Source organism: Leptonychotes weddellii, chromosome 12 (genome assembly GCF_054177405.1).
Source record: "Leptonychotes weddellii isolate Sample4059 chromosome 12, ASM5417740v2, whole genome shotgun sequence".
Lineage (NCBI taxonomy): Eukaryota > Metazoa > Chordata > Mammalia > Carnivora > Phocidae > Leptonychotes > Leptonychotes weddellii.
Genome location: NC_138380.1, coordinates 77,131,256 through 77,146,821, shown reverse-complemented (window position 1 = coordinate 77,146,821; position 15,566 = coordinate 77,131,256). Strand labels below are relative to the sequence as shown.

The 15,566-nt window shown below is 37.4% G+C and overlaps 1 protein-coding gene across 1 annotated transcript in view; it reads left to right on the top strand.

Annotated features, from left to right (window-relative positions):
- The first annotated feature begins 11,734 nt into the window (after positions 1-11,734).
- FBXL13 (F-box and leucine rich repeat protein 13) overlaps positions 11,735-15,566 on the top strand; it is a 169,191-nt gene continuing 165,359 nt past the window's right edge. Inside the window, exons 1-3 of the mRNA XM_081799706.1 lie at positions 11,735-11,802; positions 12,819-12,973; positions 14,748-14,857. Coding sequence (XP_081655832.1) covers positions 11,735-11,802; positions 12,819-12,973; positions 14,748-14,857 — 333 coding nt within the window. The remainder of the gene's footprint in view (positions 11,803-12,818; positions 12,974-14,747; positions 14,858-15,566) is intronic.

Sequence of the window (15,566 nt, the reverse complement as noted above, 5' to 3'; positions counted from 1 at the left end):
TTTTTTGTTTGGTTCTTACCAGATTCCTAATATTGTGCTAGGTACTTCAAATATTATAGAAGTAAAACTTTTTTTTCTACTGGCATTATGTAAATGCATCAATTTTCTCAGATATAATAAATGCATAGTGTCTAACAAAGTTAAAAATTAAGGGGACCAATTACTACTGACATTAAAGAACCATAAATTCAGTATCTGTTTGTAAGTTAGCATTTACGGTTTATAATGGTATTTCATTTTTTTTTCCCATTTATTACAAAATTTCCCAGGTCTCATCAGCCTGGGATTCAAGGAAAACAATGTTGATAGTAATATTCCAAATTTCACTGCCTCTAGTCCCTATCTTCATAAGGTTGGTTTCCCCTTAAAATTCCAACCAATTGTATCTGGGAATCCCAAAGCTGTCCTATGTGAATTCAAGAATTCCTCTTAAAGGTCTGTCCCAGCCCATTTAGCTGCCTGAAGATGAGCCTTAGCACTGATGCTCTTGCCTTCTTGAGAGCCCCGAAGTCGAACGCAGGTGGAGCCCTAGGCTTCTTCAACCACAAATCCTTAAAATGCCAAAATAACGCTCCTTTCTCTGGACTCATTGCTCTACTCAAACCATATCTGGTGGTCACACTGTTTGAAAGAGATACTTTTATGAAGACCTCGAATCAGTCAAACTTGCACTTTAAGACTAATTCCACAATTGTTTGCCTGCCAAAATGGTACCACTATGTGGCAAGAGCTTAAAACATCCATGTTCCCAGGAGCTTTGGAATGAAATGCTTCTTGATTAAATTTTAATCGGAGGGATTGCATTATTTCAAAATTTGGCACAATGTAAGACTTTTGTAATATTTTTATCACATTACTTCAAATTTTCAGAACTTCAAAGTCAGACAAAAGTGGATGACACTGGGGCGGCTGGGTGGCTCAGTTGGTTAAGCGACTGCCTTCGGTTCAGGTCATGATCCTGGAGTCTCGGGATCGAGTCCCACGTCGGTCTCCCTGCTCGGCGGGGAGTCTGCTTCTCCCTCTGACCCTCCCCCTCTCATGTGCTCTCTCTCTCTCTCTCTCTCATTCTCTCTCTGTCAAATAATAAATAAAATCTTTATAAAAAAAATAATAAATAAATAAAGTTTCATTGGGCGCCTGGGTGGCTCAGTCGGTTAAGCGACTGCCTTCAGCTCAGGTCATGATCCTGGAGTCTCGGGATCGAGTCCCACGTCGGGCTCCCTGCTCGGCAGGGAGTCTGCTTCTCCCTTTGACCCTCCCCCCCCTCATGTGCTCTCTCTCATTCTCTCAAATAAATTAATAAAATCTTTAAAAAAAAAAAAGTGGATGACACTGTGCTGTGTGTGTGCTGAACAGAAGTGGAGGAAATGTCTTCTCTCACTTCGTGTTACGCAAATAGTGCCAAGTGTCCGATAAGAGCAGTTCCTTGGGATTTTCCCTGCAGTCTTTTTCCTTAAGGCTCCAACCCCCAATCCATGGAGCTGAGACCGATGCTATGCAGCAGCCCTACACACACCCCTGCATTCTAGTCATTCTTTCAGATGATAGGAGAAAACTCCTTTTTCAGCCTCTCATCAAAACAAATTCAAAACAAAAACATTTAAATTGGCTTCTAGAACCTTGTCTGTAAAAATACACTAAAGACACTCAGATAACTGAATTCATCAGATTTAGTCTGGGACCATGCCTTGTTTGCCCTTCATAGTCATTAAACATTGAAAAATACAGAAAAGGAGAATGAAGAAAAATGTGGGAAATTCTTCATATGAACTGAGTCATCAGTGCTAACACGCGGTCCTTGTTTAGACGCCAGTTTGAACAAACTAAGATATTTGGGGGGAAAATTCTAGAGATTTGGATATGGAGTGGGTATTAGCTGATATTAAGCAATTATTGTTAATTGTCTAAGTTGGGATAATGCAGTTGCGGTTGTGAAGAAAATGTGATTATATTTTAGAAATAGATACAAAAGTTTTGCTTAGTATACTTGATATACTTCAAAGACATCATTGACAGGGTTAAACGTAGACTATGGGTATTAGGTATTCGTTCTAATTCTTTGTAAGTTTGAAATATTTTTAATAAAATATTTTTAAGACTGAGTTGTAATATGCTACATGTAGTATCTTTTTTTTTTTTTAAAGATTTTATTTATTTATTTGACAGAGAGAGAGACAGCGAGAGAGGGAACACAAGTAGGGGGAGTGGGAGAGGGAGAAGCAGGCTTCCCGCCGAGCAGGGAGCCTGATGCGGGGCTCGGTCCCAGGACCCTGGGATCATGACCTGAGCCGAAGGCAGACGCTTAACGACTGAGCCACCCAGGCGCCCCAACATGTAGTATCTTTTTAAAAAAAGATCAATATTGTATTTTACTTTTTATCTTTCTTCCAAACTATAAAAAATGTTTCTTTGAAACCAGTGTGTTAAGTTGAATACATTTTCACTGAATCATATTGTATCCTGTTGGAACTCAGTTTAAAACAGAGGGCCTTAATGCAAGGGATGAGACATATTCTCAGTAGTAATAGCGACTCCTCATAGTGATAATTCCTACAGAGGTGAGGGAGTGGGCATGAGTAATTTACTAAGTTTCAAGGAGATTCTAATTGGCCTCCAGAGAAGGGGCCACCAGCCTAAAAGAAAAGAGCAGTGTCAAATTCTAAATAAATGTTGAAAAAATTCTTTTGCAACCAATTTGTTATTGAGACATTGCCACTCTGACTTTAGAAACCATCTCCCATGGCAGAATGTTTTTTTCTTTTATTTCAGACTCAGAGCTGATCTTATCATATAACTGGACTCTCAGAAATTGTATAGAGATGCACCTTCCTCTCCTTCTCCTTTTTCTTCAGTTATCACTCAGTCTGTGTGTAGCGGTCCTTGTGAGAAATTGGGGCGAGTGGTCTGTGAGGGCCTGGAAACAGAGCGCTCACTCTGAGGCCATTTATACCAATGCCAAGTTGCTTTTTATCCAGCAACTTCCCCACAGTTATTGCTTGAGTCCTTAATTCTCCATTTTTAGAAGCCAGATGCCAGAGAATTGGCAGTTTTCCCAGGAAGTCGGTTAGTCCATATGTATTTGTTTAGCTCCTACTCTGTGCAATCCTATCAGCTAGGATAAAAAAGTGAGAGAAAGAATATTTTCTAGTCACTAGCAGTTAACTAATATACAGCAGCTATCAAGAGTAGAAAGCAGTGGGGAAGATGATGGACTAGCAGGACCTGGAGCTCACCACACATACACAGAGTCAATAGCTACTACATGTATTGCCTCTAACTTTGGAAATAAGCTGAAGACTGGCAGATCATATCTTCCACAGGTAGTTGCAGAGAGAAGTCCACATTCAAAAGCATAGGAGGGGTGGAGATGTGGTCAGGAACCAAACCCCTGGTGTGACTAACCACAAATGGCAGGGACACCACAAGCACAGAGGAGTGAGGAGATCAGACCCCACACCAGGCACCACTGGCCTTGGGGACCCTCACTGGGAAGATGAGTCCCCATGACACCTGACTTTGAAAATCGGTGGGACTTAACTCTGGGAGCTTTAAAAATCAGCAGGGCTTAGCTCTGAGAGAGCTGGAGGGTGATAGGAAGCCAAGCCTCCACCCTTAAAGATCCAGGATACTAAATGAATCTGTGGAGACACAGCACAGAAGCAGAAATTTGAAAAGTGCCTGGGGTATACTTGAAAGAGATTTATTGACTAATTTTAGGACATGTGCTGGAAGGGAAGGGATCTGCAGGAGAGTTCTTTGGGAACAAAAGTGCTAGGGGAAGCCATTTTTCTTGCCCTCCCCCGGCCAAGATAGCTGCATGCCTGTGGGAGCCTGTTCTAATACTCTCCATCTATTGATTGCTAGCACTGCCAGCCCTGGCATTCTCTTTCAGCCTCACCCCATCCAACCCACCTACCTTGGGAGGTGTCCCTCCAAAGTGGCTCCTGGCAGGCATCCCTGGCTAGAACCAGTCCCTCTCCAAAGTGACTCCTGCCCTGTAGACATGGGGAGATAACCCCACACACCAGCCCATCTGCAGTTTCTCCAGCAGGGCCTTTGAGCTGGCTGCATAGGATACAAGACCTGCCTATTAGTGCATCCACAACTGTCACAGCAACGAATTGCAGAGAGCCAGGCCACGGGCCAGTCTTACCCACCAGTGGGCCCACAGCAATCAAGCCTCAGCCACAGTGGGAGGACACATGCAGCCTATACGGGGGACACCCCTGGAGCACTTGGTTCTGGTGTCCGGGGGGACTGTGCTACTATGCACCATAGGACCTCATCTACACAATGTCACTACTTTCAAGACCAGGAGACATAGGTGACCTACCTAATACATAGAAACAGACACAGAGAGTTAGACAAAATGGGGGAGACAGAGGGATATGTCCCAAATGAAAGAATAAGACAAAATCACAGAAAAAGAGCTAAACAAAATGGAGATAAGCAATACAGTAAATAAAGACCAAAGTAATGATTATCATCCAGCTGAAGGAGAGATAAAAGCCACCTAGATAAACAAAAGTTAAAGGAGTTCATCACCACTAAACCAGTCTTACAAGAAATGTTAAAAGGAATTCTTAGAAAGAAAAGACCATGCCTAGAAGTAAGAAAATTAGGAAAGGAAAAAATTTCACTGGTAAAAGCAAACATATAGTAAAAATAGTAGATTAATTACTTATAAAGCCAATATAGAGTTAAAACACAAAAGTAGTAAGATCAATTATATCTACAACAATTAGGGGATACACAAAGTAAAAAGATATAAAATATGATGTGAGATACATAAAATGTGAAGGGGAGAGTAAAAAGTTAGTGCTTTTAGAATGTGTTCAAACTTAAGCCTCCATCACCTTAATATAGACTGTTACATAGGGTGTTATATATGAACCTCATGGTAACCACAAATCAACAACCTGTAATAGATACACAAAAAATAAAGAGAAAAGAATCCAAGCATAACACTAAAGAAAGTCATCAAGCCACAAGGAAAGAGAGCAAGAGAAGAGAGGAATAGATAACTACAAAACAACCAGAAAACAATTAACAAAATGGCAATAAGTACATACCTATCAATAATTACTTTAAATATAAATGGACTAAATGTCCCAATTAAAAAAAAATAGGGTAACCAAATGGGTAAAAAAATAAGACCCCTCAATATGCTGCCTACAAGAGATTCAGTTTAGACCTAAAGATACATACACATGGAAAGTAAAGGGATAGAAAAAGATATTCCATGCAAATGGAAGTGGAAAAAAAAAAAAAAAAAGCCAGGCTAACAACACTTATATCAGACAAAATAGACTTTAAAACAAAGACTGCAACAAAAAAAAGAAGGGCATCACATAATGATAAAGGGATCAATCCAACCAGGGAATGCCATTGTAAATATCTATGCACACAACATAGGAGCACCTAAATGAATAAAGCAACTATTAACAGACATAAAGGGAGATTGACAGTAGTACAATAATATTAGGGGAATTTAACACCCCACGTACATCAACTAATAGATCATCCAGACAGAAAATCAAGAAGGAAACAGTGGCTTTAAACAATACATTAGACCAGATGAACTTACGAGATATACACAGAACATTTCATCCAAAAAACAGCAGAATACACACTCTTTTCAACTACACGTGGGACATTCTCTAGGATAGATAATATGCTGGGCCACAAGATAGGCCTCAATAAGTTTAAGAAGATTCAAATCCTATCAAGCATCTGTTCTAACCACAATGATATGAAACTAGAAATCTGTTACAAGAAAAAAAAACTGGAAAAAACACAAACACATGGAGTCTAAACAATATGCTACTAAACAAGCAATAGGTCAAAGAAGAAATCAAATTGGAAATCAAAAAATACATGGAGACAAATGAAAATGGAAACACAAGGGTGCAAAATCTTTGGGACACAGCAAAAGAAGTTCCAAGAGAATAGTTTATAGTAATACAGGCCTATCTCAAGAAACAAGAAAAATCTCAAACAATCTAACCTTATACCTAAAAGAACTAAAAAAAGAAGACTAACAAATCAGTAGAAGGAAGGAAATAATAAAGATTAGAGGGGAAATATAAGAAAGCTAGCAAAAAAAAAACAATAGAAAAGATCAAAGAAAGCAAGAGCTGGTTCTTTGAAAAGATAGACAAAGTTGATAAACCTTTAGCAAGTTTCATTAAGAAAAAAAGAGAGGATGCAAATAAATAATTTTAGAAATGAAAGAGGAAAAATAACAAACATCAGAGAAATACAAAGGATTATAAGAGAATACTATGAAAATTATCTGCCAACATATTGGGCAGCTTGGAAGAAATGGATAAATTCCTAGAAACATTCAATCTTCCAAAACTGAATCAGGAAAAAAACAGAAAATTTGAGCAGACCAATTACTAGTAATGAAATTGAATTGAATCAGTAATAATAAAAAAAAAAGCTCCTAACAAACAAAACTCCAAGACAAGATGGCTTTACAGGTGAATTCTACCACACATTTAAAGAACTATCATTCTCAAACTATTCTAAAAAATAGAAAGGAAGGAATGCTTTAAATTCATTCTATGAGACCAACAATACTCTGATACCAAAACCAGACAGAGACACTACAAAAAGAGAAAACTACAGGCCCATATCTCTGGTGAACATACATGCAAAAATCCTTAACAAAATATTAGCAAACCAAATTCAACCTTACATTCAAGGGATTGACCACTACAATCAAGTGGGATTTATTCCAGGGATGCAATCTTTGCAAATCAATCAAAACAATGCAACACATTAACAAGAAGAAGGATAAAAACCACATGATTATTTCAATAGATGCAGAATTACTTGACAAAATACACATCTACTTATGATAAAATTGTCAATGAAGTGGGTATACAAGAAACACACCTCAACATAATAAAGGCTATATATGAAAAACCCATAGCTACCATCATACTCAATGGTAAAAACTGAAGGCCATTTCTCTAAGATCAGGAAGAAGACAAGGATGTCCACTTTCACTGCTTTTATTCAACATAGTATTGGAAGTCCTAACCACAGCTATCAGACAAGAAAAAGAAATAAAAGGCATCCAAACTGGTGAGGAAGAAGTAAAACTGTCACTGTTTGCAGATGACATCATACAATTTATAAAAACCCCCAGTACTCCACCAGAACACTATTAGGATTAATAAATGAATTCACTAAAGTTGCAGGGTAGAAAATTAATATACAGAAATCTGTTGTGTGTGTGAGTTTTTTTTTTTTTAAGATTTTATTTATTTGACAGAGAGAGAGATAGTGAGAGAAGGAACACAAGCAGCGGGAGTGGGAGAGGGAGAAGCAGGCTTCCCGCAGAGCAGGGAGCCTGATGCGGGGCTCGATCCCAGGACCCTGGGATCATGACCTGAGCCGAAGGCAGACGCTTAGTGACTGAGCCACCTAGGCGCCCGTGTTTTTATACACTAATATATTACACAGTAGCAGAAAGAGAAATAATAATAAAAAAAACAATTCTACTTACAATTGCATCAAAAGAATGAACAATCTATGAATAAACTTAACCAAGGAGGTAAAAGACCCACACTCTGAAAACTACAAGACATCGATGAAAGAAATTGAAGATGACACAAATGGAAAGACATACCATGCTCATGGATTGGAAGAACTAATGTTGTTAAAATGTCCATAATACTCAAAGCAATCTACAGATGTAAGGCAATATCTACCAAAATACAAACAGCATTTTTTTTTTTTTTTTTTTTTTTTTACAAAACTAGAGTAATACTAAAATATTTCTGGAACCACAAAAGACCCTGGATAGCCAAAACAATCTTGGGAAAGAACAAAGCTGGAAGTATCACAATCTCAGATTTTAGGCTATACTACAAAGCGATTGTAATCAAAACAGTATGGTACTGGCACAGAAATAGACCCACAGATCAAGGGAATAGGAGAGAGAGCCCAGAAATAAGCCCACAATTACACTGTCAATTAAACTATGACAAAGGAGGGAGGATTATACAAACTATTTGAATGATCCCTAAAGAATAGTCTAGGGAGCGGGAATGTACAATGGGTAAAAGACAGTCTCTTCAACAAATGGTGTTGGGAAAACTGAACAGCTACATGTAAAAGAATGAAACTGAACCACTTTCTTACACCATGCACAAAAATGAACTCAAAATGGATTAAAAACCTAGATGTGAGACTTGAAATCATAAAACTTCTAAGAGAAAACATAGACAGTAATCTCTTGGACAATAGCCTTTGCAACATATTTATGGATACTCTTCTCAGGCAAGGGAAACAAAAACAAAATAAATTACTGGGAGTACACCAAAATAAAAAGTTTTGCATAACAAAGGAAACTAACAACAAAATGAAAAGACAACCTACTGAAGGGGAGAAGATATTTGCAAATAATATATGTGATAGTGCTTAAAATCCAAAATATATAGAGAACTTATACAACTCAACACCAAAAAACACAACACAAATAATCCAATTAAAAATGGGCAGAGGATCTGAATAGACATTTTTTTTTCCAAGAATGACATACAGATGGCCAGCAGATGCATGAAAAGATGCTCAACATCACTCATCATCAGGGAAATGAAAATCAAAACCACAATGAAATGTCACCTCACACCAGTCAGAATGGTTAGTATCAAAAAAACAAGAAATAAGTGTTGGTGAGGGTGTGAAGAAAAGAGAATCCTTGTGCAATGTTGGTGAGAATGTAAATTGGTGCAACTAATATGGAAAACAGTATGGAGGTTCCTCAAAAAATTAAAAATACCATATAATCTATTAATTCCACTTTTGGGTATTTATTTGAAGAAAATGAAAACACTAATTTGAAGAGATATATGTACCCTTATGTTTACTGCAACATTATTTATAATAGCCAAAATATGGAAGCAACCCAAGTGTCCATCAATAGATACGTTGATGAAGAAAAGGTGGTACATATATATAATGGAATACTCTCCAGCCTTTTGAAAAGAATGAGATCTTGCCATTTGCGACAATATAGATGGACCTAGAGGCTGTTAGGCTAAGTGAAATAAGTTAGACAGAGAGAGACAAAAGCCAGACGATTTCACTTACATGTGGACTCCAAAAAACAGAAGAAATGACTGAACAAACAAAAAAGAGAACAGACTCATACATTCAGAGAACAAACCGATAGTTGCCAGAGGTGAGGTGGGTGGGGAATATGGGAAATGGAAGAGGGGATTAAGAGGTACAAGCTCTTAGTTAAAAAATTAAGAAGTCATGGAGATGAACAGCACAGGATAGGGAATCTAGTCAATAATACTGTAAAAATCTTGTATGATGACAGATGTTTTACTACACTAGTTGTGGTAACCACTGAGCAATGTATAGAAGTTTTTCATTACTTTGTTGTATACCTGAAACTAACATTGTATGTCAACTATATTTCAACAACAATGATATATATAAATACATAAATGAATGAATGAATGAATGAATGAAAAAATATTTCAAGACACTGCCCCCCCCCCCCCCCCCCCCCCAAAGAGTAGAAAGCAAGTTGCTGGAGCAACAGTGGAGACGTTGAGCAGTGGAAGCAGAACCGTGTGACTGAGTGTACTGGCATGTGTCTGATGGTTAGACCAGCCAGAGGGGCTGCTGAGCCTCAGTTGTGTGGACACAGGCCTAGCCCCAAGTGGGGGATGGGGCTTTACTCGGCTTGAGCCTTGGCTGCAGGTCAGTGCCCCAGTGAACTCTCGGTTTTTTTTCTTAAGATTTTATTTATTTATTTGACAGAGAGAGAGAGAGAACAAGCAGGGGGAGTGGCAGGCAGAGGGAGAGGGAGAAGCAGACTCCCCGCTCAGCAGGGAGCCCGATGAGAGGCTCAATCCTGGGACCCTGGGATCGTGACCTGAGCGGAAAGCAGACGCTTAACCGACTGAGCCACCCAGGCGCCCCCCAGTGACACTCTCTTAAAGCTATTTTCCCTGTGGAGAAAACAAGAGGATGCCAACAATGAGGAAAAATCATGGCTATTTTCATTCTATCAGTATTTTATTTTTTTTTGTTTAATCGGGAGAACAATATATGTGAAATTAAAATAAGAATTTAGGGAAAGGAACTCTTAAAAAAAAAAGGAATATTAGAATGAGAAACTCTTCCAGCATATAAATCATGGATTGATGAGGACTGAAACTTCTTTCTAGAATAGAAAGAACAGTTTTATGTTGATTTAAAGAGTTGATTATTAGAAAACTCGAGTTCAAGAGTTACCAGCTGAATTATAATTTTTGTTTTCATTCATTTGATCTGTAATATGCTCATTTTTTAATGAACTATGCCATATTATTGTAGATATTTATATAGTACTTTCCAGGTTGTATCTTCTAAAAAAAGTTTAATCTTAGGAAATTTAGGGGCTAATGGCAGAGCAGGAAAATTGTATTGTAGATGAAATTTGTCCTTACTTCTGCCACTTCATTCCTTTCCTGTTTTTTTTTTTTTTTAAGAATTTATTTATTTATTTGACGGAGAGAGACACAGCTAGAGAGGGAACACAAGCAGGGGGAGTGGGAGGGGGAGAAGCAGGCTTCTCACAGAGCAGGGAGCCTGATGCAGGGATCGATCCCAGGACTCTGGGATCATGACCTGAGCTGAAGGCAGATGCTTAATGACTGAGCCACCCAGGCGCCCCTCCTTTCCTGGTTTTATCCACCCTGCTGTGATATCCCCAATACTCTTACTTTGTTCATCTGCATTCCTTTCCCTTATGAAAATCAGAATTTAGTAAAAACTGACTTCAGTGATTTATGTTCTCCCTCACCACAAGCATAATTTACATATAATCTCCATCAAGCTGAGTATTTCCAAATGTCATTGAACATCAGGCGGCCTCTGTTGTATGCCTTAAATAACTCCATGATTAACATGTGTATGTTGTATCTATGACCTCAACAAAGCATTTACAGCAATGTGCAAAGGAGAAAAACATTTGTCTGTGAAAAGTGGAATTCAGAATTCTGGCAGTTGGTAGAGATTTGAACCAAACAGATGTTTGGCCACATGTTTATTTATATGGCAAACAGGGTAGTGAAAACATGAGAAAAAATAACACCATTAGTACTTCACAGTACCATGTACATATAACAAATGTGTAATGTGACATTATTTTTACTCATTAAAGAATGTACAGAAGGTAATGCTCAGTTAGCTGTTCCCACATGTTAATGTATGTTATTGTGAATAGTTGCAAGTGATAGATAAATTTGCATCTCTTTCAGCATATTACAAAATTTTAATTTATGTGGCTTTCCTATTACTTCTTGGTGAGGCATTCCTGTAAGCATTTTTTTCTTTTTTTTAAAGAAAATTTCATTTTATACTCTTGAGAAGGCAAAATCATTCAGTTTAATGGTGACCAGCAGACCCACAACTCTGTACTCCTATCAATACAACTGACAATAATAATAATACCATAGAACTTACTTAAAATGCTTTAAAGTAAATACAATACAATGAGAAAATTTTAAGGTGCGATTTTAACTTTTGAAAAATTGGTAACGGACATACACAATAAAGTTACAAAATACATAATTGGCATGTAGTTCTTCTAATCTGCTCCTGTCTCCCTACTGCCCAAGGTAATCATTGCTCTCATTTTCCTCTGCATCTTCTGGAGTTAGCCTTTGCATTCCACTTTCTTCTAATGTGTGCTATTTCATTTATTTATTTACTTTAGATGTCTCCAGAATTGATGATAAAAGCATGTACTTTTTATACCGGACATTTAGTAAAGACCCATTTTTGGTAAGAATGTGATTTTACATCCTATTTCTTTGTGTTTTTATTCTTAATATTCTCCATAGGAAGAACAACTCATTTTTGGCCAGTCATTCTGATTTTATCTATTTAATCATGTCTCCACCATTTTGCATTATATATTTCTTTTATTTTTATTTGGCTTTTACTTAGTTAAAATATGTTCTTTACTTCTTCAAGGTATTGCTTTTTTTGAAAGTGTACGTCTATAATCCCTTCACTGAAACCCTTGGAGATATGTTTTGAAATTTAGATTCTTTTTCTTAAAAAATTTTACAAAGGTAATTTCTGCACATTCTGTGTATTATAGAACATCTTCAGTGGTGTCTGGGGCAGCATGTTGGAACCAAACATATTCAAACATATTAGTATTTCTCTCTATATATTATATATATGTATATAAAATGAAATGAAATGTATATGAAATGAAATTTTAAAAAGACTATGAATAGCTATGTGTCAAGTCTAGGGAGGTTTTGATGCAAAATTACTTTAGTTTTTAAATATTTATTTATTTATTTTTAAGATTTACTTATTTATTTTAGAGAGAGAGAGAGAGTGGGAGGGGGGAGGAAGAAGGGGCAGGGGGAGAGGGAGAGAGAGAATCTGCGCTCAGTGTAGAGCCTGTTGTGGGGCTTGATCCCAGGACCCCAAGATCAAGACTTGAGCCAAAATCTAGAGTGGGATGCGCAACCAACTGGGCCATCCAGGTGCCCCGAGGCAAAATTACTTTACTAAACTATTAGCCTCTATATAGGTTATGAAAAAACTTCTGAATTTCAGATCTTTACTGGGTTTTAGAAATGTAGCAAAGGGAAGTACAAGCTCAAAGGAAACACAGGACTAGCTAGAAATAAAACAATAACAATAATTGAACAATTTCTTTCTATGCTGTGAATTTTGAGGAGATAAAGGAGGTATTATTACTCCTTCTCCCTCTCCATTTATTAGTAATGTGTTGCCATAACGTCAAAATACTATTTTTCTGTATCTTCTGCCTATAGCACTTGGAGAGACATAGCGATACCTCTTATAAATGAAGATGAACTTCTGGCTGAAAAGATGGAAAAAGCAATGGAATATGACAATTTCAGACTTCAAAAATACATATTTCGTCTCTGGCACTCTTATACAGAAGGTCAAAAAAAACAACTTCCAGGTAAATCCTAACATAGTAGCGGTTAATTTTTGTATTCATTTATTCAAAGAATCAACACACTTAACAATTCATCAGTTGGTACTAGAGAATTTATCATGATGTCTAGAAAACTGTCATGAAATGTAAAGCCACTAATTAAATGTCTTACATTTGAATGAGATTTGTCTCAAAGGGTTTTATTGTAACAGAAAACAGGCATGTTTGAAATAAAATCCTGTGGGGATCTGTGTGATGTATGTACAAATATAAATATAAATAGGGATCTACTATCATCATTTTTACTCATAGAGAGCTGGTATACCACAGGTACCAAAATTGACTATTTCTTGTAGAGAGTTTTCCATTCTTTACAGATATTTCATTTAATGGATACATGAGGAAACAAAGAAAATGAATTTTCCTTTCCTTAAACCCTTGGTAGTTGTAATGAGTAGACAGGGCACGTACATGATCTTCGGAGCAGGAATAGGGAACTCCAGCCTTTTGCTCAGATTTTAGCCACTTACCGAATATTGGTTTATGGCTACTGCAAATCAGAGAATCATTTCTTCTTGATCAGTTACTCCTGGTACCTCAGTCACAGTGAGCCCTCTGAGGGTTTTTTTTTTTTTTTAGGGAGGGAGAGAGAGCAAGAGAGAGTGCACACATGGGAGCATGGGGAGGAGGGGCAGAGGGAGAGGGAGAGAGAAAATCTTAAGCAGATTCCACGCCCAGCATGCGCCCGAGGCGGGGCTCCATCTCCTGACCCTGAGATCACGACCTGAGCGGTACTCAAGAGTTGGATGCTTAACTGACTGAACCACCAAGGTGCCCTCTGAGGGTTTTAACATAAGATTGATGGGCCTCTAATTCTGAGAGGAAACAATTAGCTTCAGCTACGAAGCCAATGCCCTCTTAAGCGGTGTCCCCAGGGCCTGCCATAGTCATCCTCCTTCCTGGCCTGGCCCCTGTATTTGAGCTTTGGACCCTTAGTTAAAACATAAAATGGAGCAATTTATTTAATCATAGGGCATTTAACTAAACCAGAATACTACCTTATAATTGTATTTCTATGAATAAGTTTGGAAGTTCTGGTTTTATAAAGAACTGGTTTGATTTTAAAAAAATGATGTCATATATATATTGACGTGTTATTACATCTATTACATCTTAATATATATTTTTTAATTTTTAAAAAGATTTTATTTACTTATTTGAAAGAGAGAGAGAGAGTGAGCATGAGCAGGGGGAAGGACAGAGGGAGAGGGAGAAACAGGCTCCTTGCTGGGAGCCCAGTGCGGGGCTTGATCCCAGGACCCTGGGATCATGACCTGAGCCGAAGACAGACGCTTAACAGGCTGAGCCACCCAGGCACCCCTACATCTTAATTTCCAAGAGCAAAGGTGATATTTACAGGTTAATAAAGTTTCCGGAGTAAAGATCTACTGCTGTCAAAAGTAATTAATTTTAGGGCGCCTGGGTGGCTCAGATGGTTGAGCGTCTGCCTTCGGCTCAGGTCATGATCTCAGGGTCCTGGGATCGAGTCCCGCATCGGGCTTCCTGCTCCTTGGGAGCCTGCTTCTCCCTCTGCCTCTCTCTCTCTCTGTCTCTCATGAATAAATAAATAAAATCTTTAAAAAAAAAAAAAAGTAATTAATTTTAGATGTAATTAAAATCAAACAAAAACTGCCAGATGCAATATTGGTTCATATTATAAACATGATAGAATATTAAATACTTTGTTTTTTTGGAAACATCTTTATATATACACACTAATCTAATAAATTTTCTTTAGATATACTATTGCGGATGCAAAAGATGTGCCGCCGTTACAAGCTAATAGCTATCCTAACTAAATGGAGGGATAAAGCAAGACATAAGTATAAAAAGAGAGAAGATGAGCTGGTATGGTATCTTGGAAACTTAATTTTTTTAGAAACTAAATTTTGTCCTTATATTGATGTTGCCTCAGATAATAATGCTATGTGTGGAAAGTACTAAAATACTGAATATTATGTACTTTTTTAAAAAAAGATTTTGCTTATTTATTTGAGAGTGCGTGCATGTGCCTGAGTGGGGAGGAGGGACAGAGTGAGAGGGAGAGGGACAAGCAGACTCCCTGCTGAGTGGGGAGCTGGAGGTAGGGCTCGATCGTGGGGCTCGATCCCAGGACCCTGAGACCATGACCTGAGCTGAAGTCAGATGCTTAACCTACTGAATCCCCCCAGTGCCCCAATATTATATACTTTTGATGGGGTCTTTATTCTTTTAATTTAATAATTTAAATTATACTTCAGCTACCAAAAATATTTTCTAATAAATTCTGTTGTTTCATTTCAACTGTGAACATTGAGGAAAAATCATTTCAGCATTTTGTTTAAAATTATTGATAAAAATGAAGAATTTTGTTTAAGCAAGTGTTTAGATGGATATAGATATCTCAAATGGAAAAGAAACTATTTGATATGATAAAGACTGAATAAATTTTTCTTTTCTAGATAAGATTATTATTCTTTTTTCAACATTCAATGTAATACATTTTAATTTTAATATAAATTATTTAAAAAATTACTAAATTGCTAAACTTAAAGGATGTGACACTTTTTTTTTTTTT